Source organism: Leiobunum rupestre, chromosome 1 (genome assembly GCF_980474605.1).
Source record: "Leiobunum rupestre chromosome 1, qqLeiRupe1.1.hap1, whole genome shotgun sequence".
NCBI classification, from domain to species: domain Eukaryota; kingdom Metazoa; phylum Arthropoda; class Arachnida; order Opiliones; family Sclerosomatidae; genus Leiobunum; species Leiobunum rupestre.
Genome location: NC_143384.1, coordinates 6,782,344 through 6,808,791, shown reverse-complemented (window position 1 = coordinate 6,808,791; position 26,448 = coordinate 6,782,344). Strand labels below are relative to the sequence as shown.

The 26,448-nt window shown below is 34.1% G+C and overlaps 1 protein-coding gene across 28 annotated transcripts in view; it reads left to right on the top strand.

The window, feature by feature from the left end:
* Positions 1–26,448, top strand: part of trol (terribly reduced optic lobes) — a 261,569-nt gene that overhangs the window by 143,718 nt on the left and 91,403 nt on the right. For 16 of the 28 annotated variants that reach the window (XM_090174540.1, XM_090174669.1, XM_090174548.1 and 13 more), the window contains 15 exons: positions 9,138–9,303; positions 10,500–10,657; positions 10,946–11,074; positions 11,158–11,274; positions 11,771–11,929; positions 13,191–13,319; positions 14,181–14,243; positions 14,974–15,090; positions 15,873–15,989; positions 18,684–18,803; positions 20,476–20,496; positions 20,750–20,857; positions 21,845–21,958; positions 23,935–24,057; positions 24,989–25,111. In XM_090174540.1, the coding sequence (XP_090030666.1) occupies positions 9,138–9,303; positions 10,500–10,657; positions 10,946–11,074; positions 11,158–11,274; positions 11,771–11,929; positions 13,191–13,319; positions 14,181–14,243; positions 14,974–15,090; positions 15,873–15,989; positions 18,684–18,803; positions 20,476–20,496; positions 20,750–20,857; positions 21,845–21,958; positions 23,935–24,057; positions 24,989–25,111 (1,764 nt within the window). The remainder of the gene's footprint in view (positions 1–9,137; positions 9,304–10,499; positions 10,658–10,945; positions 11,075–11,157; positions 11,275–11,770; positions 11,930–13,190; positions 13,320–14,180; positions 14,244–14,973; positions 15,091–15,872; positions 15,990–18,683; positions 18,804–20,475; positions 20,497–20,749; positions 20,858–21,844; positions 21,959–23,934; positions 24,058–24,988; positions 25,112–26,448) is intronic. The other 12 variants (XM_090174575.1, XM_090174582.1, XM_090174566.1 and 9 more) reach the window with 12 other exon arrangements.

Genomic DNA, 26,448 nt, shown 5'->3' with positions numbered 1-26,448 from the left:
TAGAAAGTATTATTAAGTGTTATGGACGTAAGATATTTATTGTAATGATCTAAACTAAATTAAAATTTTACCGCCTTTAAATACATATAATCGAAAAAGAACTGACATCGAATGACACACAGTGTTCGTTTTGACCCAGTTTCGTGTCATTTTGGGAAATCATCACGTCAGTAGTCGCGCGTAGGCTTTTTAAAGTGAAGATATTTTTACAAATTGAGCTCTTTCCGTATGTTGATCCGAGATTAAAGGCAGCCGCGCGACCGGCCTTCGCTCGCTCAGATTTGTTTCAAAAGTCGTTAAATAAACGCGGCTTTGTGACTTCCCAGAAAACGTGTCAGAGAACCGTAAGACGCGAAACCTTTCAAGGATATTAGTGATAGGATCACCGACAGTCTGCGCCCGAAATATTTGCTTTTCAGAGGTCTCTTAATTGCGCAGTTTTGAAGAGAGTAACTGCGATTTCGGGGCTACCGGAAAAGAAAACCAAACAAAATTCTTGACTTTTAACGGTTAGCGAAATGGAAATTTTGATTCAATGCCAAGATAAGCGACGTCTTGCCAATGCCTGTAAACTTCCACCTTCCCATTTAGCGACCATCGTCTGAGAGTCTTAGCTCGCACCCCGTATAACGATATTCCCACTTAGGTTTTAAGAGGCGTTTCGGAAACGTTATTAATTTTAGGCCTTCTATTATTTAAAATTCAAAACCCTTGAATTAACTTCTGTACTCCTCTCTTTTCATCGCGTAAGTGTTAGGGCACGTACTTACGGAGAAATTTGTTCAATCGCGAGAAAGAAAAAAACTGATGTGTTCTAATTAAAAAAGTTCGTTAATCGCTGTACTTGAAATCAATGGTACCTAAGATTACTCAAGTGGTCGGTATTTAGCATTAGTCAATAACTCAACCATTGTATCAGTGGCGCTATCTTTAATTAAGTGCACGAGCGCATCAAACAAAGATCTCGCGACTTACGAACTTGACACGCACGAAGAAAAACCGCGTGAAATTACGTAGAAAAAATCTTTGGTCTTCTATGCAACTGTTTGTCTCTGGTTACACACAGAGGCGTGGCGAAGAGTGTTTTAATGAGGGAGATGTAAGTAATTTATCGCCAAATTTGACCTGACAGGGTGCTGGTAGACGCTTTACAACAAAGTTAACATATTCCCTTAATTTAGAAGTGGATATTAATGGGTTCATAGAATTATATTGTTGACAGAAAAATCAAGAAAATATCAGGATAATTTCTTTTTTATGGTAAAAATCGGGAAAATCTTATTAAAGATTTGACTTGATTACCTCTTTGATGTATTATAATATGGAACTAATTTAGATTAAATGACAATCATGTTTTAATTTAATTCAATTTTGTTTATCTTCCTGGAAAAATCAGGGAAATACCAGTGGAAAATCCTAGAAATATCAGAGAACTCGGTTTGTAAATAGTTGTATGAACCCTGTATTATGAATGACGATGATTGATATAGTTACGCCACTGTTTTACTTAAAATATCATTTTTGAAAATATTGTCTCAAATACATTTTTCTAAATTAGTATAAATTTTACAACTTAGAAAATTTTCAAATAATTATATAACATAATTTATCTTTTAAAGGCGAAATAATTTTATAATAAAAATAACAGTCTAAGAAATATGTTCATTATTGAACTAAACTAAAGTGAGAGGTTCTATATTTTTAATTTAAAAGCAATGATTAAATCCAAAAATATGAGAAATATATAAATTACTTAGACTTATCTAGATAAAAAAGTTTTAATTTCTGGAATCTGTAAGTTTGGGACGAGCAATTTGCAAAAGTCAATTTGAAATTTTAAATTCGTTCTTTAATAGAGTTCCCGAGTTAGACGCTTTTAATTCCGTACACAACGGTAGATGGATCTGAAAATTGGAACGAGTTTTTTGAGGAAATTGGAATCCGCGACATTAAGGGGGAAATTTTTCTCTCTCCGCGCATTTAGTCTTCGATTGTGGCTAAGTGGGCACTTGATTGACTCTGACGATGATAACCAGACGTGGCACCAGCGAATGGTGTCGTGGAAAGGGGAAAGTTTATTCCGTCCCGGGAGGGAGGACATTTCTGGCTGACAGCTTTCGCCCACCGCGACCGTTCTCCGGCTCCGAATTCATCTTACTCGACTGGATAGAAGAGGAATTAAAAAAGTCCTTCTTTGACAGAAAGCGTAGAAAAATGTCCCTCGAACTGAGCGAATCCGAAAGTCGGGATTCCGAAACGCCCAATCGATTGAGAAAATTCTTTTAATTTGAGCGGCAGACTGCGGGGCAGACGCGACTCTTTCCTCGATTATCAACGCCCGCGCGCCTGAATATATTTTATTCCTCTTGTCCGTTATAATAGCACCTGAATGAGCCGTTGACAGACGACTCAGATTCGAGTTACGACAGGAATTTTACGGAGACGACGCGAGCTCGATTCCCACGGCTGTTCTCACACTTTCGAGTAATTGTTCACCCGGTTTCGTCTGTGGGCAAAATTAAGCTATACAAGCTCTCTTAAATTTACGTGTCACAACCAGAAATTGGCGCCTTAGGTATTTATTTGAGCATTTTACGGGAAACATAATGGACATAATGGCTACGACATTGGAGCGTACCGAGCGAAGCTGCCTTACTAGCGACTTAATTGTTTCTTGCGCTGTGTTGACATATATAAGCCGCGTTCACACATACCCTCTGCAACGTTTCGAGTGCTCCCGCAACGTTTGTATCCCGTTTTGTGAACAGTGACCGTTGCGCGTCCCAGCGTTTCAGATCGCTTCGGCTAACCGCTTCTTTGACCATTTTAGCCACGTTCGCACGTACCGTCGGAATCGTTTTTCCTCGTTTCGATCTCGCTGCGGTTGTTGGCGTTTGGATTTTGGAAATCTTTTTGTTCACACGTTTGATTTAAAGTGAATTTTGAAGAAAATTGGGCATGCGTAAAATAGAAATATAATTATAAGTTCGTCTGCTCACGCATTTGAGTGACGTTTCAAAACATTCTAATTAAAAATGAATGCACCCAGAATACATTTGTTGCATTTTCAAACAAATAGACAAAACGTTGCGAGACATTTTCTTCTATAAAAGGCATTCTAAAGAAAATTGACATTGGATATTTGCAGTAAAAATATCCTTGTCGAATCAAAGACGAATCAGTCCAACGAAAAGTTTTATATAAATCGGAAAAATTATAAAAAATTTTAATTATGAAGACAATTAACGATAGCCTAATGAATGGATTTTTTTAAATTTTTCAAGTGACGTTCAGAATGTGGTGGTATCCGCAAGAGAAACGGCAAAACCTGATTTTATAAACTCCATTTTGACCACTAGGCTTAGTTATTTTAAATATTTATTGATATCTATAGAAGAAGCCACCAAAATTTACTTTTCGCTAACTGAACATAAAACTTAGCGTTTCTAAAGAAACGATTTTATTAGTATTGACACAATTCTCTATTTACCCTTTGACCTCACAAATTTGTGGTTCAATTACCATCGTTCAATCTATTATATAATAAAACCATAAAAGTTATATTTTGCTCATATTTGCCCTAATTAAAAAATAATAACAATAATAATCATAATCAGCTATAGGCTAATACCCCAGGCACCACCTTTGGCTTAACTCATCAAGCGAATTTTAAAGCCATTAATTCAGGTGGCCATGTTACAATGCGTAGGAGGGTGGTGGCAAGCCCTTCATGCCACGCGAACCAACAGCTCCCTACACTAACTATTACCTTTAACCTCAACAAGTTTAGTAATGCAATGAGAATAAAAGATTTATAAATAATAATGATCATCAATGAAAACAGTATTTAGAGTAGTTGGCGAGCTCCAGTTTAAGAACGGTGTTTTCGTCTAAGGTTTTCATTTTATAATATTATTAAGCATAAGGTTATGTTTATTCATCTCTTTGGAATTGTCATCCTTTCAAACAATTGCAAAAATTTTAAGGAGTTGTAGGGGTGAGTTGAGAAGTATGCCTGTTTTTTCCCTTACGATGAGTTAAAAGAGCGCCAGAGAGCTTCAAAGTGTGGCCTACTGGTCCCTGGAAGAAGGCTGTTAGAAGCGCTAAACCAAGCAGCAGGGACTTTAAATAAGGTTTAAATTTTATTTTTTTTACGCTGGTTACCTCGATTTGTATACAAAGACCTTTTTTACCTCTCACACGAACCCAAACCTTGATGTTCGCATTTCCCTGCTGCTTGGTTTTGCGCTTCATTCAGCCTACTTCCAGGGGCTAGTAGGCCACACTTTGAAGCTCTCTGGCGCTCTTTTAACTCATCGTAGGAAAATGTGAAAAAACAGGCATACTTCTCAACTCACCCCCTACAACTCCTTAACATTTTTGCATAACCTTTTGACACACCCTGTAAACATAAAAAAACGGGATAGTACAACCTTTTTTTCTTATCCCGGGTAATGAATCTTTCGCGTGAAATGTTTTCTGTGAGCGGTCGTAATTGAAATTCAATGTCTAAGGAAACTATAGCTTCCGTGAATTAACAGAAGTTGGAAGTGGAGTAACCCGAGATAACTTATAATACCCGGCTTCGATTTTCCTTCCACCTATTACTATTTCCGATAACACTTAATCGTCACCATAAAGTTATTAAGTACCCTTTTGTAAAAGGTTAATGACCTATTATTACATACTTTTTTGATTATCGGGTGGTTCAAGCGAAACTTAATATATTGATATACCGTTTAAAGTAAAAACTAATCGTTTATTACCTGTAATTAAGGAAATATTTAGATGGAATGCATAGATTAGACCTTCGAACTGTTGCATTTGTGAATGGATTTAAGCCAGATTGCATAATTTATTTAAACATTCAAATATTTATATTAAAGTTTAAATATTTATAATAAAAATATTTGGTTTATTATGGTATTAATGATATTAATTGTAATATGTGCTTAAGAACCTTTGTTTTAATTTTCCATGAAGCCAATTTCATGAAGCCCAAACTTCAATAAACTATTGAGGGGATAGGTGCGATGGTTTAAAGTGATTTAATCACTTTTAATTTGAGTTAACGGATGAGTAGGTAGCCTATGTTTTGATTGAGGTCATTTCCAAAGACCTAGCTGCTTCTAAAAAGTGTTATTTCGCTTTCTTTATTTTCAATTCTTTATCCACTTGTCTAAACACACGTTTTCCTAAATGAATTGGGATACTAATTTAAAATATCTCCCAATTATATTTTCACATCTGAGATTTAGTTGTCTAGAATAATACTTAAGAGTACTTTAACCGAGGGGTCGAACATTCACCAAAAATGAGTTCGGGATTTTGAATTCTGGGATTCCACGCTGGATTTCAAGATTTATTAACTTTTCTTTTGATTTCAGGGTTTCTCGTTAGATTTCGGGATTTATTGCCGTATTTCGAGATTTGAAGATATCCAGGCGGGATTTCGAATTTCTTGGAAAGTGTACGGGATTTCTTTGAATATCGGACCACTCGACCTTAACACTTGTCTAGAATAAAAAGAAAAATAATTCATATGTCTTATCCTACTTGAGATACTATTTTATCAGATTTTCGAAAAAGGGTTTGCTTAAAATAGTATTTCCAACCGATTTTAAGATAAGTTATCTAAACCGAGGAATTAAATAGGATATATCAGATCAGATTAACTGCATTTTCACTCTGATATTATCAGATCAGTTGATTTGAGGAAAAATGCAAACCAGATAGTTTAAACCAGAAACTAATCTGAATTCATTGCAAATCGACAGACCAAATGTGACCCCAGGCATCTTGCTCAAAAATTAACCAATTTTTTTTTCATGACCTAATACCACAGTGACAAATTGACCTATTCCCACCAAACCAATTCCATTAAAGGTTTTCGAGTTTGCCCTTTAACTTGTTCATTGACAGTTTCCATCTACCACCTAGCGTTAATAAAATAAAAATTCCAAAACTGAGCAAAATGTCACGATTTTGCGAAAATTTACAAATAACAATTACCTTCCCCGATAGTGTACATCGTGAAAATTTAACATTTCTAGGTAATCTAGTTTTTCAGCAATATGCCCTGGGCGATTAACCTGTATAATAAAGGTAATCTGATAACTTTTCAGATACTGATTCTTGTGAGATTATTTATAGCGGATAACCTCAGATCAGTTATTTAGGATAATGAATCGGATACAGTATGATATCAGATTGATGGCTGAGAGGAATATAAAAGAGAAATCTGAACTGACTAAGTGAATATCTTCACTAACACTCGGGCTTCAAAGTGGATATTAAATTTTGTCGTGCCAGAAATTAAACGCTAAATATCCTGAACTTCTTGACCGACGCGTCAGACTGATCTTGAACAGAATTTACAAATAAAACATCAATAAAAAAGTCGGGTACTATATTCAGAATAGTTTAAGCGGTCGCTCAAAGCTTTCAGTCGTCAAAAAATCGGATTCAAGAGGTGGAAAATTTCTTTGTTCTCGTTTTTGAACCAGAACCAATATTTCCAGTTGCGTTTTAATTTCATTAGTTTTCGAATACGTCTACGAAAGTATCGTCACCTGAAAGCCAAATCCACGTATCTTTTTATAAGATCTGTGTATAAAGTTACGTGAGATTTCTTTCAGCTGAGGATACAATCCACGTGGGTGTCCATCCTAACTACTGGAATATGGTCAAATATTAATGGACCAGTTGAACAACCTGTAAGAAAATAATTTAAAAACTCAAGCGCGGAACTTTTAAAAGGAACGTTTCACATAATATTTTCCGTTAAAGGGAATTAACCTCTTTCTTTCACGTTCGTGAAATACTGGCTGCACTGTAATTTAATGATCATCCCACCACCAAGACCTCCGACCGAAAATTGTGATTAGAATATCCAAGATGCGAACACGAGATCTCTGATATAATGCTTCATTTCACCTACAAAATTACCGACTAGACTTGAACAAAACGTCTGGAGCTAATAACAGTAGTTAGGATCCGAAACCCTATCTTTTGTACGTCTCGCGTTCGCTCTAAGTGTTATATAATGATTTTCCACATACCGGCTGAGACAGTTTAGAGAAAAATGAGATAAAGCGGTGATGCAATTTTTAGATGGTAAATATTTATACAGAGGGCCTCCTAACCATCGAGAACAACGACAGTTTTGTGGACGTCATTTTTAGCCGGCCTTAGGGCACGGTTTATTTCAAGGGAAACGCGAGAGTACCGACGAAAACAATGAGGTGGTCTTCCAAATTGCTTTATTAAGAATTACGATTTTCGTTTTGTTGGCTGTTTTTGGGAAGCCATTCTGTAATAATTAGTGGGGCGAAGCGATTTTGAGGTCCAATAAAAATAAAAATTGTAGTTTTGGTCAAAGCTATTAATTTTCTCTACCATAAGTAACCCGTTAATTATAAGTGTGACGTTAATATAAATTGTGTGATGGCACAAAAAGTGACGATATTATAAATTGTAGAAATTATGTATTAATATCTTTTGTTATTTTTCATTTTATTTATTATTATTTATTTTTATATAATATATTATATTATATATTATATTATATTATATTATATTATATTATATTATATTATATTATATTATATTATATTATATTATATTATATTATTTTATATAATATTAGAAATTATATATATTATATTATATATTATATTATATATTATATATTATATATTATATATTATATATTATATTATATTATATTATATTATATAATATATTTTATTATATATTATATATTATAAATTATATATTATATTATATATTATATATTATATTATATATATTAAACGTTTGTATTCGTTATTTTATTTATATAAGGACTATAAGCTTAAGCTATTCCTAGTGCTATTAATGAATACTTCTTATTTTAATCGTTTTTAAGGACTTCACTTTAATTCGTCAAATTAGTTGGGTTTTCTTTAAAGGGAATATAACCCTAGCAGAAAAGTTCAAGCTTCCGCCGGTGCTCACTCGTGGAGCGGCAGTCTAGAATGTTAGAGAAAGTAACAATTTCCCATGCTGCTACAAGCTGTATAAAACTTGACTTTATCTTCTAGGGTTTTTGATTTAAGTAGAAATTATTATTGATTTTATAGTTTTTTTAAGGTTTTATGTCTGTTTTTCTTTACAATCTCATTGATAATTTGAGTTCAGCGGTAATAAGAACTTTCTTGTTAAAATATAAGATTTTTTTAAATACTAGCTGGGGTACTCGGTATTTCCCGGGAAAATATGCCTATTTGAATTATAAGGCATAGTACCTCTTCTTATGAAAATGTAACTTCCGACACCTTCAACACGAAAATAGAACGCAATATAACCAACTGGTTAAGGACGTTGATTACATAATTATTTGCCTTTTATTATACGGTCTAGTGTCTATAGAAGAAGGCTTTTGAAAAAAATTGCAAACATTTAAGGTTCTTTCGTGTGTATTCCTAAAGAATTAAGAAACTCGATCTTTTGGCTAAGATCAAAGTGTAGTATCTTGTATATAGCGGATATACCTAATTATTAAATTATATGAATTTAAGTTGTTTTGCCGACCGTAAACGTCGAAAACCACAGTCAGGGTACCAGGAGATAGTATACCAAATGTGGTCGACCTAAGTTGAAAACTGTAGATTACTATAGCGGACACACATATTTACAAACCTTCATCCAGTGTTCCTAAAATGTCACTTTTTTCGAATATAGGCCATGTCACTGGTAAATAGTGACAAGTAATGGCAAATTTGACAAATAATGGCATATATTGACAAATAATGGCAAATTTGACAAATAATGGCATATATTGACAAATAATGGCATATAATGACAAATAGGGGGGAAAAAAATTTGTACTCTTAGAACACTTTATGCTATAACTTTTAGTAATGAATAAAATAAAAATATTTAATTGTGTTTTACAAATGTTTCAAAATAGCCAAACATTTTATATATTTATGTGAAAAATATAAAAAATAGCCCAATGGTATTTCATACGAAAAATCTATTAGTATTTTTACTTTTTCTAATATTTGCCACTATATGTCAATTTGTCACTTTATATATTAGATTCTTACAGTATCTAAATAACAGAATATTAAAAATGTGTTTTCTTCTGTCAGTATTTTTCAGGACGACCATGACGCTGCTCGAGCAGCCCTTCGACCCTGGCTTCGCCGACAGGAATTCCAACGCTTACCAACGACTCTCAAACGATGTCAGGGAGGGCCTTGAGAGGGTCTACGCTTCCGTCCGTGGAAGGCAAGAAATCACGCCAATATATTTTTCGTAAGTATCACATTTTATCACGAAATCTGTAAGCAAATACTACAGTTAAAGATATTAAATATCATGAACAATTTGGCACTCGTTGTTTTTTAAAGATATCAGCAATTTTTCTTCGGTCGTTATGTAGATAAAAAATGTACTTATTTCTAGTTATGGAGACGATTTTAAGCTTTACTCTCAATCCCCTCTCACACTGATTGGTTACCTGATGCGTACTTTACTTACCACTAGTGATGCCGGCCGATCTTCAAATTATAGGCATTTTCCCTAACTATAAATTAAAATATTCAGGGTTGACTGATTTATATTAATTTGATTTAAATCAAGTGATTTTTTAATTAAAATCAAGATTTAAATCAAGTGAATTTTTAATTAAAATCAAGATTTAAATCAAGTGATTTTTTAATTAAAATCAAGATTTAAATCAAGTGATTTTTAATGAAAATCAAGATATAAATCAAGTGATTTTTTAATGAAAATCAAGATATAAATCAAGTGATATTTTTAATAAAAGTCATTGATTGAAATCCTACAATGTATTTCAATGGAGGAATAAAAAATGGCAAAAAGGTTCTTAAAAACTGAAATACAGAAAATTTGAGAAAAATAAAATATTTAATAGTTATAAAATTTAATTAAGATTTCATTTATTTCAAGATTAGCTAACTGATAAAAATAAAGTATCCGTTAATTATGGTGGAAAAGAACCAATAATGGTCTAAAAATCAATAAATTCGATAAAATAAAGAAAATAAAAAAACTTAAATACCAAAAATCGATTGATTTGATTTTTATTTAAAAAATCGAAAAGTGCCAACCCTAAATATATTCTCGATAGAAAAATCTCATCAAATTAATGATGTCAAAGAATTTAAATATTCAATCACCAGTATCGAATTTTTCTTCATCTTCCAAAAATAGCTCTAGAATATTATAAGCATTGGGACATTTTCTAAATGTTTTCACTTTAGAATAATTTTATATTCATGATATTCTTTGGAGCTAAGAATCTGTAGAAACTCTCTTATCTAAAGGTTATTCAATTAAAATATCTATAAAATTCTTAAATACGTAAAAGTATTCAAGTGATTAAATATCACAGTAACATGCCCCTTTGTAAGTGTCAAAACCAATGGTATGGGTGTGTTATATTTCAAATATAAAGCTGATATTTTTTCTTCCCAATTTCCTTGTAGACCAGGAGAGAGGGGGCAAATTCTAGTCACATTCGACATCGGTTCAACGAACCACAAAGAGTCAGAATTAAGAGACGCTTTAGAAAGGTCACTGCGCAGTGGCCGAATAGGAAGGTACAAAGTTTTACCCGAACAATATGACATGAAGCGATTCGGATGTAAGTTATTACCAGGAATGTACACACTTGGAATGTATAAGTTTCCATTGGCCCCGTGTTGGGAATGCGTATGGAGAAATGGGAGTAAATGTGACGTTGAGCGTATTTTCAAACTCATTGACTGATCGCCGTCACGAGCGTCAATGCCGACTGTAAACCACTCCCATTTCCATGAAAAACACCAGGGCCACCATTCTCTGCCTTAGACATTCTAAGTGTATACATATATGATTTCCATTTATTACTTATGAAACGTTCTTAACGATAAAATTGTTGTAATTGTTTCAGCCGGCACTAAGCCTGAAACGTGCCGGACATCAGAGTTCAGTTGTGACAGCGGGGATTGCGTCGACGCTAGAAAAAAGTGTGACGGCAACAATGATTGTTTGGACGCTTCGGACGAGTACGACTGCCCAGGTTCGTTGAAATCACCTTTTACCTTGCCACACTTTCAGCCTGTAAATTAATTTGGCAATTGAACAATTGATATCCATTTTTAGTTCAAGTTTGTGATCAGAACGAATTCACCTGTGACAATGGGCAGTGTATCGACATTCGCAGAAAATGTGACCGCAGGAGTGACTGCAGAGATGGTTCCGATGAAAAAAGATGCGACGGTAAGACCCTCCCTATCATTAGCTTAAAGATTTATCAAGTTCCATATTTATGGTGGATCACCTAATTGGAGTTGGACTCTGTTGGAGTCTAAGGAAAAAAGAGGTTTTTCCCAATTTGAGTTTTTTATTATTTAGTATAAAAATTGATTTTTTAACCACTTCATTATCTGATTTAAAATGCTTTATTATAATTAGTATCAGGGTTCGAAAACAAAAAAACCCGACCCAAAATAACCCAATGGGCTTATGGACCCACCCACCTCAAAAAACCCACCTCAGAAAAAAACCAATTTTAAAATCTAAAAACATTTTTCGTTGCCACGGCCAAACCGTTGCCCATTGAATAAATTCCCTTTAGGATTTTTCATGATACATGAAGGTCTACCAATCCCCCGAGTTTGAACAAAATCGGTGGGTTACACTTCGGGATGTCTCCTTGTTAGTGTAATATTTCTAGACGGTTTTTTAGGAATTCCTTAAACATTATCTATTTCAGATATTACTGAAAGAAAAGTTCATTTTACAGTAGCTGAGCGAAAACCGACTCCTTGTCGTCCGGGCGAATTCCTTTGTGATAGAGCCAGATGTATTCCAGAAAGTGCCAAATGCAATAATAAGATTGACTGCATAGACAGAACAGACGAGAGTAATTGTAGTAAGTGGAATATATCATGCATTTATAAATATTTGAAAAATCACATTAATATTTCGGTAAATGGAACTTAAATCGCTTAAAATTTAATATTAATTGTAAAATTAACGTTAGTTTGTTTAACTGGTGGCTATTAATGAATTATTTAACATAGGTTGATGGTTAGGTTCATGGTTTGTTTGTGGCGTAAATAATGAAACACGTTCGGTGTGGATTCATTATTTTGAAACCAATTAAGAACACGCGGTCATTCTTCACTTAATGAATTAACTTCAAATATACTTTCACAGTATTTAGTTAAATATCCATAATAAAATCAACGTTGATCTCATCGCTACTACGTTTCAACAGTGTGAAATTGGTTGGTATCTTTGTCACAATCGTTTTGCAACCACAAGTAACGCAGTTGTGGAATCAATTCGCGAACCTCATTGTACATTTGGGCCAATTCAAATCGATCCGTATTCTCAATAATTTACAATCGAAGTTGGCAGTGGTGAAATTCTGAATATACGGAGGCGGACGAGTACATTTCTTAAATATTTAATTGTTTTATATTTCGTCGCCGTTAAACCAAAACCACGTATCTTTTCGGTGGCCTTTTTGAGAATTTTTTTTTAATTTTACAGGGACTTGTGAAATCGCGTGTTAGGTTTTTACATGTGAGTTAATTTTATAGTTAAATAATTTCGTTTCAATATTGACTCTTTATGAGGATTTTAATTTAAAAATATTTTGCTAAAGGGGAAATTTTAGAGATAGGTGGTTTTGCGTCATGAAGTGAGATAGGAGCTGAAAATAAGCAAGATACGTGCTTTTGCGCGAAATAAGTTGTGAATATCAAAGATACGTTTAAATGTTTTCTCGATTTAAAATGTTTTGACAAAACCACGTATCTCAAGTTACGTGGTTTTGTTTTAACGGCGACGATTTAATAATAGTAGCATTAATCGTCAAATTTAAAGTAAAGAGCGTATAAAGAGTTCACTTCGACATTCGTACCCTGAATCGTAACTCGGTGGTGTTATAATCTTAATATTTGGTGTTGGAGCTTGTTGCCATTGCTTTTCCTAACCATTTACATTTTAGACAAACTTCTTAATAACGATTAACTAAGCGAGCGGATCGCGGGACTACAGGTGGTGTCATCTCTAATTATAGCAGAATCGGAACGAATGATTCGACTTAATCTACTTATTCGAATGACAAACCTAGCTATGAACGGCTCCAGCTACATTTGTGTTTGTTCTTTGTCTTGTTAAAGCGTCGCAAGCTCCCAGAGAGTGCGATGGAAGGACAGAGTTCCGCTGTCTCACCGGCGAGTGCATAGAATCCTTTCGCCAGTGCGACCATATCCCAGACTGTCCTAGCGCTGAGGACGAGAGCTTTTGCCGTGAGTTGACGACTTCTCCTTGTTCGTTGTATCTCTATGGCGTGCTTTCTTCTTATCTATGGGCTCTTTAAACGGCGCGGAAAACGGTTATTTTTCGAATTATTTCGACGGTGTTATCTCAAACCTTTATCTCGATTAATATAGCATTCATTATCATAAACGGAAAGATAATCACTGACTACTTAAAAAATGTTAGTTTGCTAAATTCAAACACTCAACTCTGCTACCCGTCTATATCTAATAAATTAATCTACAATATATCGATATTGGCTAATTATAAGCGGTAGGATTTTAAATTAGTTTAGGTCCATGGGCTGTTTTTCTAAATAATTCGTTTTATAGTCGGCGCTAACTACCTTTAAACGATAAAATTGTTAACTCTGACAAATGCTACGAAAAGGGCATGTCGCTTAGTATTAGGAAATGAACAGAAATTTAGTTTTAACTCTATTAGTAGTACTTTGAAACATTTTGTTTGATTTAAACATTAAACTATCATATTATTTTCAAATTAGGCTTTGTTACTCGCGTTAGAAGTTTCACTTAACAAGTAGTTAATTGGATAAGCGATGTATGAAAGTCAGCCTAGACGCATTGCTATCAATTGTAGAATATAGTTACGTTACTGCTTAATTTAAAATTTCACGAACGAGACATTGCTTCGAACTGCTGTTAACAATATGAATTTATAGAAACGTTTTCAACGATAAAGCTAGAACTAACTATTAAAGGTAAATACGGAAAGTGTGGCTTATTTTCTGGCGATTGGCTTTCGAAACTTGGAACGGGCCTAGACTTGTTTTTCTTTCAACCAAAGACGACGATACCGCGAATGATTGGACCATAATTTTTGTTTGACAGGGTATAAAATCTGCTTGACATCCAAGGGTCAAGGGTTGTCTTGCACCGGTAATTTCGAGCCGGGTAAAATACATTTTGATATTGTCACGATTCTAGAACTGCTCGAATTCTTCCGCTTTGGAATGCAGCGTTGGGAAACACGAAAACCGCGATCACGCTTTACACATTTATTTTTTCTGTCATGCGCTTTTTGTTTTTCACTTTCATTTGTAGATCGAATGTTCCAGACTAATTTAGTCCAGCTTAAAGAGAGGTTAATACCTTCAATAAGTCGATTCGAGAAGTCCGTGTGGTGCCTATATTCAGTTTGGTTTGAACATACGTCTGCTGCTATAGAGTAGCTGTGAGGGAAAAAGCTAGTGCACGCGGTGGTTGCCAATATTTTAAATGTTTTTCCGACAATTTTCCACCAATAGGCTTTCCGAATCGACCTGTAGGAAATATTTACACACATTTTTTCTTTTCCACTAAACTCCTTTTTCTAAATTACATCTTAATTTAAAATGTACTGTACTTAATTCGGAAATATATCTTTTCTACAAGTATTTCATATCAAAATATATTACACTCAAAATATACTTGTGCATCATGTTATTACCCATTTTAGTTAAAATCATGGCCTAAACTAAATGGTGCCATTACTTTGATTTTGCATTTTTTATAATTATTCTGGAATATTGTAGTGTTTTTTTATTTTGGTGTTTTGTTTTATAAATTACCGGTAACTAACATAACCTTTCGTACTTTTGTGGCTTTTTTGGTTTTGGTGCTCATATTTGGTTTGGCGCGGCAGCAAATATGACATGTTCCGGTGACGGCTTCCAGTGTGACGACAGGTCTTGCGTAGACGCCGCTAGGCGCTGCGATGGTAATTACGACTGCCCGGATCGTTCCGATGAGAACAATTGTCGTAAGTGCAAAGACACACGAGGCTCTCTTTCCCAAAAGATGCAAATCCCAAAAGCGCCTTCACCCGCTTCGTTCCGCTATTTTTTCACGTCTTCAAACCTCAGAAACACTATTCCCGCCATTTCTTCAGTACACTATCAACTACGACATTTATTCGGGATTTGCGAAAATCAACTTACTTGCGAATGATTATTAAATAACAAAGATTGTGTCAGATTTTTTAAATATCAAATGGCCATTTTAAAATCTATTCACCACCCAAAAGGCTAAACCAACGATGCGAAGAAATATACATTTTATTAACTCGTTAAAATTTATTATAATTTCGTCTAATGAAAGAGCTTTGTAAATTAAGCTCCAATTGGTGTTTTCACCCGGTTTGGTTAACGCAATTAGTAATTTCATTTTCCGTTTGTTGTAGTAGCATCGCAGAATGCGGAAGAATAATGAAGTAACTAAACCAATTTTCTATCTGACTTTTAACTAGTCAAGTGTCCAGTTCGACTCCCATCTATGGTGTAAAGCAAAAATCTTTAATTAAGGTGTTAATTTCCTAAAATGGCGTATATTGCGAGATCTGACCCAAACTTAATCGGCTTCGCAAGGTTCTTCAACGATCGCGTTTATGTGGGTTTTATTTTGTCTGTGAATGTTTGCCAACCAAAATATTTTTAAATATCTCTCATTAACTGTAGTGATTAAATATACTGTTCTCTAGAAATATAAATAGTCTTGAGTTGTGACCTTTGCCTGTTTGCTCTCTTTTTTCCGGCCCATCCTCAGCGGGTACGGTTTGCTCTCCCGGCGAGTTCCGTTGCGAAAACGGTTCTTGCATTGACGTCATCATGCGGTGCGACGGAGAAATCGACTGCCCCGACGGATCCGACGAAATGAGTTGTCGTATGTTTCACTCGATACTTCTTTGCTCGACTTCAAAGCACGTTTTCAAATGCATGCCCAATCAAACGACCGTTCTCATTTCGCGAATTTCAGTTTCACAATAAAATTAGAATTTTGTTTTTAAACTTTCATTATTTTCTGATTTTTCTCGCATGAAATTTTTGTTTCCCATCGTTTGTTGGTTCCTGTTTTCTCAGTCGAACGACTACTACATGTCTCGTTTCTCGCACTTTGTGTCTAAATTTAACTGATTCGGAAAATATAAGTCTGAATGACATTGAACTGGGTAAAATAAATAGCACGTCGTACTACTATTACTACTACTACGGCTATATTTAAAAATATATTTTCAAAATTTTAAATTTACTCAGTAATAATAATTAAAAAGTGCGAAACCAAAACAACAACTATAAGAGTGTCACAAAAAATATGGGCTGTGCAATTTTTACTATCACCTTATTGTTACTATATTAGATTTGATAACGCATAGATAAGCACTTACGACGTTAGTTACAAATTTAAACATTTCTTTGCGGTGTACAGGAGTGAAAATGAAAAAAGTGGTAATCAATACGATCTTTACTTAGTTCGAAATGATAACTGTGCAAAATATACTTAGTTTAAATCTTTATGTTCATTTCCTTTGATAACTAACCCACACTAACTAATGCACATAATAATGAAGTGCCTTTTCGCCAACTCATCTTAAAATTAATCCATGTTTTATAAGATTGAGTTCTACAGATTTTCTAAAGATTTAGCTTACCGAGAAACTTTCACTTGACACAATTTGTGTTCCTGTTTATAACTATCTTTAAATGTAGCATTAAATAATTTAGTCTGAATAGAGGTTTAAAACTTGAAAGGTTACCTTTATTGAGAATGCATTCTTCAGACATTTTTCTGACACTATGTAGCTTTCATTTTCTGAACCCTTCTGCATGAAGTGACCGTTATTTTCGAGAATTGATCAACCTGTGTTATTGATGTTTTGTCCACGGCGGTTCTGCGGTTGTGACTTTTGTTGATTTCTCCCCCAAATGTCTTCATTGCTTCCCCCCTTTACTACTTCGTCTTTTCTTCTCTTAACCTCCTCCGCCCACCCACCCCGGATTTCTAACAGCATGTCCCACTACTCAGTGGCAATGCGATTTCGGCCTGTGTATCAATAGATATCTAAGGTGCAATGGTGTCGTTGAATGTCCTGACGATAACTCTGACGAGCGGGGATGTCGTAAGTTTCCCTCAATGCCAGATGGTTCTTCACTGTTTATCTCTCTTCTGTAGCGCATCCTCTCCCAGTCATTTTCTCCCTCGAACCCCTTTTCTGTTTTCGTCCCTGCTCCTGTTTCATTCGTTTCCCCAAAACCCTTCAAATTCTTTTTTGCAACTTCATTTTTGGTTTCAGTTCAAAATCCCGCTTCTTTTAAACTAATGAACATTTTACTTACAGGGAAGGTTAACTAGATAACGTGGCAGGTTGGATACTTGTGCTAGCAGCTAATATTTTTACAAAATTTTGTTTTTCTATGAACAAAGAAGGGTTAAACTCTTGGCGAATTTCAGAAAACCATTATTTTCAGGGTCACTTGAAATTTTGAAAAATTTTCCATACATATTTGGAAGCTTTTAACGAAATATAAAGTACTTTATTTAAAAATATCTTGGACTTGTGAAGAATCTTTCTATATTAACAAGAACCCATAGACGTACTAAGAACACGTAATCATAGCTTTAGCCCGTCGTGGAGCCTCCTAATCTATATTTTCCAATTAAGCCCCGCCTTTTTATATTTTCCGCCTGTAGTAACTTAAGTAACCAAAACAATAAGCGGTCTAAGAACTACTTAAACTAACTAAAAACCTACTTAAAAACCATTAAAACCAACTCTAATTTCGCGCAATGGAGGACACTTAAAGCCAACTTAGAGCCAACTTTAAACTTAATAACGACAACTTAAAGCCAACTTAGAGCCAACATGAAACTTAATAACGACAACTTAAATCCAACTTGAAACCAACTTTGCGCAACTTGAAACTTAATAACGACAACTTAAAACCAACTTAAAAATAATATGTAATTTTCGGTATATGTAAGGGTTCGCGCCTTCTTCTTAGAAGTAACAATAGTGGAAGAAGACTCAATAGCTCCGCCTCTTTAAAAAAAATCGATTAGGAGGCGATCCAGCAAAATTTCCTTTCCTCTGTTCTTGGTACGTCTATGGGTTCTTGATATTAATGATAATTAATTACTATGCGGGTAACGAGTTACCAAACCCCAAATATTTAGAGATGTGTGCCTCAGGAAGAATTAAGTCCCAAAAATAAATAAGTAAACATTTTTAGACCTTATACAAACGTTCTTTTAAAACAGCCACATTCAAAATACTTGTAATAACTCACACAATTTAGCAAATGGCACAATTTTTCATCAAGAGTTCCCTCGCCAAGACAGTAGACAAGATACATTTCGGTCAATATTAAAAAAATCCTAAGTTTGAGCGTTTCCAATAAATCCATATTCTTGTAGAAAATTAGAACCATCAAGATCAAAAAGGAATAAGGTTATCTGAACCCGTTCTGCAAATACCTGTCACGTCTATCACCATTTAATTAGCTTCGGATTGAATTATAACGATAAATTAATCAAATATATGCGCTAATATACGAAATGTTTTGTGGTCTTCCCTAATAGCCACGCCAATACAATGTACATCTAGTCAATTCAGATGCAGGGACGGCACGTGCATACCTGCAGCCAACAGGTGTAATGGCCGATACGAGTGCCCCGACAATTCCGATGAAATATCGTGCCGTAAGTACAATTTTTTCAGCCATTTTAGTTTACATATTGTCGTACAAAAGCTGGTTTCAAAACCTTAATCGGAAATTAATTTCGAGGGGTAAGACACTCTGCGAACTCGGTGTACACTGCCGTACCTTTGACAGTGCTAAATGGAACTCGCGAACTCTTGATAATATGAACCTTTAACAGTGCTAAATGCACGAACTCGGTGTACAGATTATCTGAGACTGTCTTACCCCTCGATTAATTTTAATTGATTTTGCTTAAATATGAAACGGATAGGAATAAATCCAAGATATTTGTGTTATGATTTACAAATTAACCTTATCCGTAAAATTTAAATTTGATTTTAACGAAATAAAACCCCTTATTTGTCATAATTTAATACGTGTTAAAGGTCACAAACCGAATTTAAGGTAACTCCTCCCCTTCCGTCACGTGACTCAGGCATACTTTCGCGCTTAACAAAAAACGTGCTTGTTTATCCCCACCCTCAAAATTCAAATGATTTGGTGGCCCTTTGAAACAATTAGTGACTGAACCACAAAAAATATAAGAACTGACAAAAGACACAAAACGTTGAAAGGTACTAAAGCGTTTAGACTGAACGCAAATGTTAGCAAAGCATGCTAGAATACAGATTATACATAATAATGAGGCACAAGGAAACCGTCGTAGTATGTAACATTAAATAAAACTATGGTCAAAGATTACTGTTCGTAACAAAATGGTTAAAGACCCTTATTTCAGTCTTCTACTTTGATTGTAATATGTTTTGAAATATATTGAAAATAATCAAAATACATTAATATTTTCGGTAGAAAATATTACGGAACATAAAACTATAAATTAACTTGTTCGTTAATTACTCCTAGTTAATCTCAAAACTAAAACATTTCATGAACCCTAAAGATGGAAAATCTGGACAGCAAAGCATTTTATCCTTAATATACCTAAATTCAAAAGTATATAGGCTTAGAACTGGTCTTTTAACACATCTTTTTCGGGGGGAAGTAGCAGAAAACCCCCTCAAAAGCATAGTTAAGCGTGCCAAGACACTCCGATCGAAGAGCCAAGGCATAGGCCTCCCCAGAAATATTTAAAGAATCCCAGAATTTCGGTGTTTGTATAAGGGCCTGAGCCAGTTAACTAATTTTAATTACAACCTGTGTTTAAAATAAACTAAGAATGTTTGCAACCATTAAAATAGTAGTGTATAACCAGGAATGTATTAATTTATACTTCAGGAAAGTGAATGTGTGTTCCCCTGTCACGAGAGAAGGGGGAGGAACCATTTAAGACATAACCTTCCCTTGTTTCAATCGCGTCGAAAGATATACAAGCGTGACTTGAATGCCTTTTTAAGGAAGGAGCAGATCGAAACGCTAAAAATATTTATTTTCCCTATTTATAAGAAATACATTCTTGATAACCGTTTTTATTTTTTTGTTATTATAGTTTTATTAATTTTGTGGTTTTTTATTATCATATTGGTGTTTGGATTTCAATTATTACAGGAATTTTTTTTAACCATTCATTGACTTGTTTTTTTTTCTAATTGTTTTTAAATGATTATAAATTATTTTTCAATCGCGATATATCATATATTAATAATGCAAATGTGGTTGATTTTAATTTTAATTTTTGTTTTAAAACTTTTTTGCCCTTTTTGTTCATTTAGGATCGCATGAAATCTTCCAAGGTATAAATCGTTCCGAAACACGTTTTATCGCTTAACGCTTACTAATAATAGCAGAAAACACTATTTTTTTCAATTTTGAGTTCTCTGTTTGATTTTACGAAACACAGTAACTTTTCTTCTTGTAGATATTATTTGTTTGCGGGCCTCTAGAACGCGACTTAACTACTTGAAGCTTTTAAAAGCTAATACTATTGCGAAATCTAAATACTCTTTCGTAGTGAGCCAAATAATATCTAACCTGTATGCCTTTCAGCTTGCCGGTCCGATCAGTTTCAATGCAACAACAGCTATTGCATTGATTCTCGAAGGAGATGCGACGGCTTCAGTGATTGCCAAGATGGATCCGACGAGAAAAATTGCCGTAAGTCCATCAAGTTTTTATTTTACACCGATTGTTTGGTTTCTGATCCAATGGAACCAAGAATATATTCAAGTTTACAGATAATATGCAGGCACCAAACTTTTATCCTCGTGATCAGGGCCATATTAAGTAGTGCTCGGCATTCGATTAATTTTTATCCATGCATAAAATAAGCTCGGCGATATTTAAATAATATTTATTTAGATAACCAATAGTTGAATAAAAAAGGTAAAATGTTTAAATAATCGAAAGTGAATAAGCCTATTATTTAAATAAAACAAACAATTATTAAATAAATACCACTTTTATTCAAATAAATGCTTGGTTGCGTAAACAACATAATTAAATAAGTTAAAATAATATTCTTTTTACCAACGTTTTTTTAATAAATCGGAAAATTTGTGGATAATGAATAAACAATTCCGAGCACTAATATTAAGCCATGTGCCAAGTGTGCCATGACCCAGGGTTTCCTGAGGTTAGGGTGTCCCGTTTTCGAAATAAATGTTTCTATTGATATTTTATGTTACTAATCACATTGGCGTTAATATAGTTAAAAAGTAAGGTTTTAATGCTACTTGTTAATCCTTTTGGTTGGACCCATCAACTGTGTAAAGCTGATGCATAAATCTGTTTGAAACGGAAGATATCATCAGATACCAAAAATCGATTGGAAGCATGAAAATAATCTATTCGTTTCTAAAAACATTGCGATCAAATTCGTGGATGAATAATTTGAAAAACTGTGTGGTGTCAAAGAAAACATATTCATAAGATGTTGTTTCTATAAATGTTTGTTGAGATTTCATTTTATTTAAGAAAAAATTGTTCAGTTTAGCCCTAAAATGAAACTTGGTAAATGTACTTTTTGCTCATAATATTAACACAACATCAATCACAAATGGTTTTATTTTAAAAACCGTAAATTTTTTATAGATCACTGTTTTAGTTAGCAGATATTCTAAGCGCATTGTTTTTGTATTGTAGCTGGAATGTGTGCTAGCAACGAATTTCGTTGTACCGACGGAACGTGCTTACCTGATTCTTCGCGTTGTAACAAAAGGTTGGACTGCTTGGACGGATCAGACGAAGCCAACTGTCGTGAGTGTTACATGATTACACCTATAATTGCACCTATATCGTACTTATCGTTTATTTTGTGAGGTATTCGAAATGTCGTATTTGAGGTAAATTCGTACGGTTGCTGGTAGTTTTTGTTTCGTTCAGGTGGCGTTATTTCAATTTATGTAATAATTGGTTTGCTAAACTCGATAAAAGAGAAATTAAGCCTGTACAATACGTGAGGAGATATCGTAGACTGTTCAAAATTGAAAGAGCGATGACGGGTTGTGAAAGTGGTCGAAAGCTTCGTTTTTGTAAATTTCCAAAATATTTACGACTGTTGCTTTACGAGGCCGTGTTTAACTTGAAAGTATAAAAATTGATCAATTCGTGAAGTTATATTTAATGGTTCTACTCGTTTTCAATATTGTTATACTGGCTTATTATCTATTTGATGGGTTCTTAAGGTACTTGAAAACTAAATTAAGACTACTTTATTGCTCACACGCAATGCGCTTAAAATTATTAGCATAATAATGGAGTTAGCCGTTTGCCGGGCCTCTCACACCAAAGTACAAACACCGCTTACGTCCGGCTTTTACTAATTTTACTGAGTTCCTAAGTTCATTTTAGTCATTTTCATATTGGATTCGGGTAGGGGTAAGGTATAATTTTATTTAGCTTTTAAGTAGTAGGGGTGAGGTAGATCGTTATCAAAGTAATCGTTAGAACACTTTCTATTACCCTCACGATTATTTTCGTAGATAACTCAATAATATATCAGTGTTTAGAATCGTTGACTCAAAGTAAAATGTAGTTAGATAAAATTGCGCTACTTTCATTCGTTTCAAAGCACATAGCCATCCAACAGAAGAAACTGGCTGTACGTGTTAGATTAGCTTGACGTAGCAAATATCAAACAGCTCTTGCAAATATATAATTACTTTTCTTCGAAGTACGCCTTGATATTATTTAGAAAGGATCAATCTGTCATTCCGAAATCTTCACTTTTGCGAGATTAGCGGTTCTAGCAGAATATCGATTTCGCGTTAGTTCATAATTTTCGTTCTTTGTACTTAAATGTAATTTATGCATGTACGTTATCATTCTACACTATTTGTGAAAAACTGTTATTTATCTACGATAGCCTCTCTTATCAAATAGTGTAGTGTTTGACCGTAGAATTTGTTTTAAGTGTTATCTTTATCTGTAGTCGTAGTGTTCTTTGATAGTGAACGTGTCACTGGATGTTGTTATTGTACGTAACTGTAGATGTAGTATTCTTTGATAGCGAACGTTTCACTGGATGTTGTTATTATATATTCGTAGTCGTTTAGACGACACAGGTTTCTTGTTAATTGCACATATTTCCATTGGATTCAAAACAAAAGTACGTGATACGTCATTTCTGTATTGCAAGTTTATTACCAGTTTTTTTAAATCCATAAGTGTACACCTAATGGTACCTTGAACCCATAAAATAATAAATGAAACCGATTAATATAATTTTTCCATGTTTTAACTACCCCTGAAAGTGCTTTCATGGTACCATTATTGTGACCATCACGTATTAAATACTTAAAAAATACCGGAGATAAATATGTATTCCTGCAAAAATTCCGACGGTGTTTTAAGCAAATAATTATCAGAAGTTTGTCATACGGTACCTTACTTTATTTTTCTGAAATTTTATAAAATCTAGTTTATTTAAAACTGGTACTAACTGAAAAAGGCGTATCACATATTTTTTTTTAATGTCTCCCAAAGACTTATTTTCAATTTTCGTTTTTCTATCACGTTAATATGATTAATTTTGACTAAGAGCATGTTTTGTATTATTTGTCTCCCTTTTTTTAATTTACTGTGAATGTCGTTTCTGATTCTGTTTCCTTGGCTTTTCTCATCGAAATTCATTCACGCTCACTCATTTCCATAATTGGGAACTCGTATCCGCATTTTCTTCCTTTTTGAATGACTTTTGTGCAAAATGTTAAACCCACACACACGTTGTAAAGCAACGAGGCCATGCCGCTTTGATCAGTTTCGGTGCACGGACGGCACATGCCTGAATATGGCCCAGCGCTGCAACGGCGTCCCTGAATGCCCCGGATCCGAAGACGAAGCCGGATGCTCCTCTGGTAGGTTCCTCCTACATCTAGTTGCTACGTCACTATTTAGAATAAACCCCGTTGTACCGGTTGCGTTGGCGAGGTAGGTATTCTGACCAAAAACTAAAATTGAAAGCACGATATTATATTTTTCACTTGAATGTCTGTTGCACCACACGCATTCATTAGTCTACTCATGTTTCAACATAAACTTTACTTCACTATTCAAGTAAAGTTTAATATTAATAGGCGATCAGGAACCCATCACTATAACTTAAATGGCCGCCTAATAGTAATTTTTAAAAGGTTTCTAGTGAACGCGAAATGTTTTCGATCAGTTAAGGTACGCTGTCAAGATCATCATTTGAGAACTAGTTTTGTTCAAATTAGCAAGGGATCATAGGGTGGGATAGTTCTTACAAATCCTTTTTAATACACATTGAACTCTACAAAGTTTCCTGACTACTTCCAATTGTTGTATTAGAAATAGCTAGCCTCTACATTTAACACCGCTAAAACCTTGCTTTGCATCATTAATGATATCAATGGTGTTTTTAAAAGCTAATTTTTACTAAAGATTAAAATCTCTTGATTGATTAACATTTTCATAGAAAGAAGTTGTTAGATTTGCTGGAAAATAAAGAAATTATTTCAGAAAAGATCAGACGTTTTTTAAGGGACGACTTGTGGTTAATTGAGTAATACGACAAGTATAAATATATATCCATAATTACTTAATAATTTTATATCATTCGATAAAGCTATATATTTATGATTTTAAGGGAAATACAGATAGAAAGACAGATTAAATTTTAGGTGTACAATTGGTACCACGTTTTTAAGGACGAATTAGGAATTAAGTTTTATTTTTATTAACCAGCGGGTGATAGACTAAGACTGAATACATACTGTATATCGTTAGATACGAGTTTTCGTTCTAAAATGTGTTTCATTACAAAAGGGACAAAATGCTCGTCGTTCGAGTTTCAGTGTCGAGACGGAAACTGCATCTCGTTGCGAAGCAGATGCGACCGAAGACCGGATTGTCCGGATTCCTCCGACGAAATTGGATGCGACCGAGAAAGTACGATTTTAGCCATTATATAGTTAGACAATTTAAATGCCGCTTTTTCTCAGCAGTCAGTTAAAGACTGTTAATTATTTTAGTAATCGTGGAAGGTTTCGAATTAGTTTTGGCCTATTATATAGAGAGTTATGCGCTTTCACCTTACCGTAAGAGGAGCTGGGTTCGATCTCATTTTGTGGCAATGGGTTAAAACTCGAAACAGCTCCTTTTGTTTTGAGTTTTGCAAGTGCTTTCCACTGGTTAAAAAAATTGCAGATAAATGTTTTTTTTATTATTTATGGTTTCAGGTATCATAAGGGACGAAATTACAAATTTAGCTTAATTAATTAACGTTCAATATATAACTAGATGAAAATACTAACAAGCAACACTGGAAAAAAACTTTCAAACCAAATTGCCCAATTAAAAAAGATAATCAAGTTCAATTATGTTCCTTAGCCCCTTCTAAATCTTACTCAGACATTCTGATGTAACGCAGAAAGTGCTGGTTGATTGAAGAACGAAGGTTAACGTTCGTTTATTCGAACCAAAACGACATCTTAGATTTCTTATAATTTCTTATATAAAATGTAGAACAAAAAACCCTTTACGAAAAAAAGCTGGAGAATTAATTCACATTTCGAAAAACAATTAAAATTAGGCTCCTAAGCAATGTCCAACCAGGATTTACTGCGGTTCTAGAATAACAAAGTAAGAAAAACACCAACTGTACACCAATTAGCACATTGTAGACGGCAATTTACCTTTGGGAGACTAGCAAACTACCTAAAGAGACTATATGATGCTTTTAGCAAGAATCTCGCAATTGACTTATTGTTCACACAAGCTCGTGAGAAAAATCTCTATGTTACAGTAATTTAAAGTCGTTGCAACTGAAAAACAGGATTTGCAATCTTTATTCTACATCCTAAAACGATAACTACTTCTTTATATTGGGTCGGAAACGCTCGAACTTTCCAAATAAATTAACAGGATTTTTTCTTAATGGATTGAGGACGTCAACTGCCAGGTCCTTGTTAAACTAAATAATTATCAAAATCCCGAAAGTGCATTTTCATATTCTACGAATCGTGTTGAAAAAATAAATAAAATTGGAGTGCTTCGAATAAAACTAGAGAGATGACCTGAGTCTAACAGCCATCACGAGATCACAAGCATCACGTCTTCAGATTCGTTTTGATTAAAAACGATGTTCATTTTAAATTAGGTTTTAGGTCAAATTTTTAATTTCAGAAATGCCTTCGCATTTTCACTTTAAACCCCGGATTTTGCTTTCACAACACTCACTCTGCTATAAAATCTAATATAATATATATATAAAATATATATATATA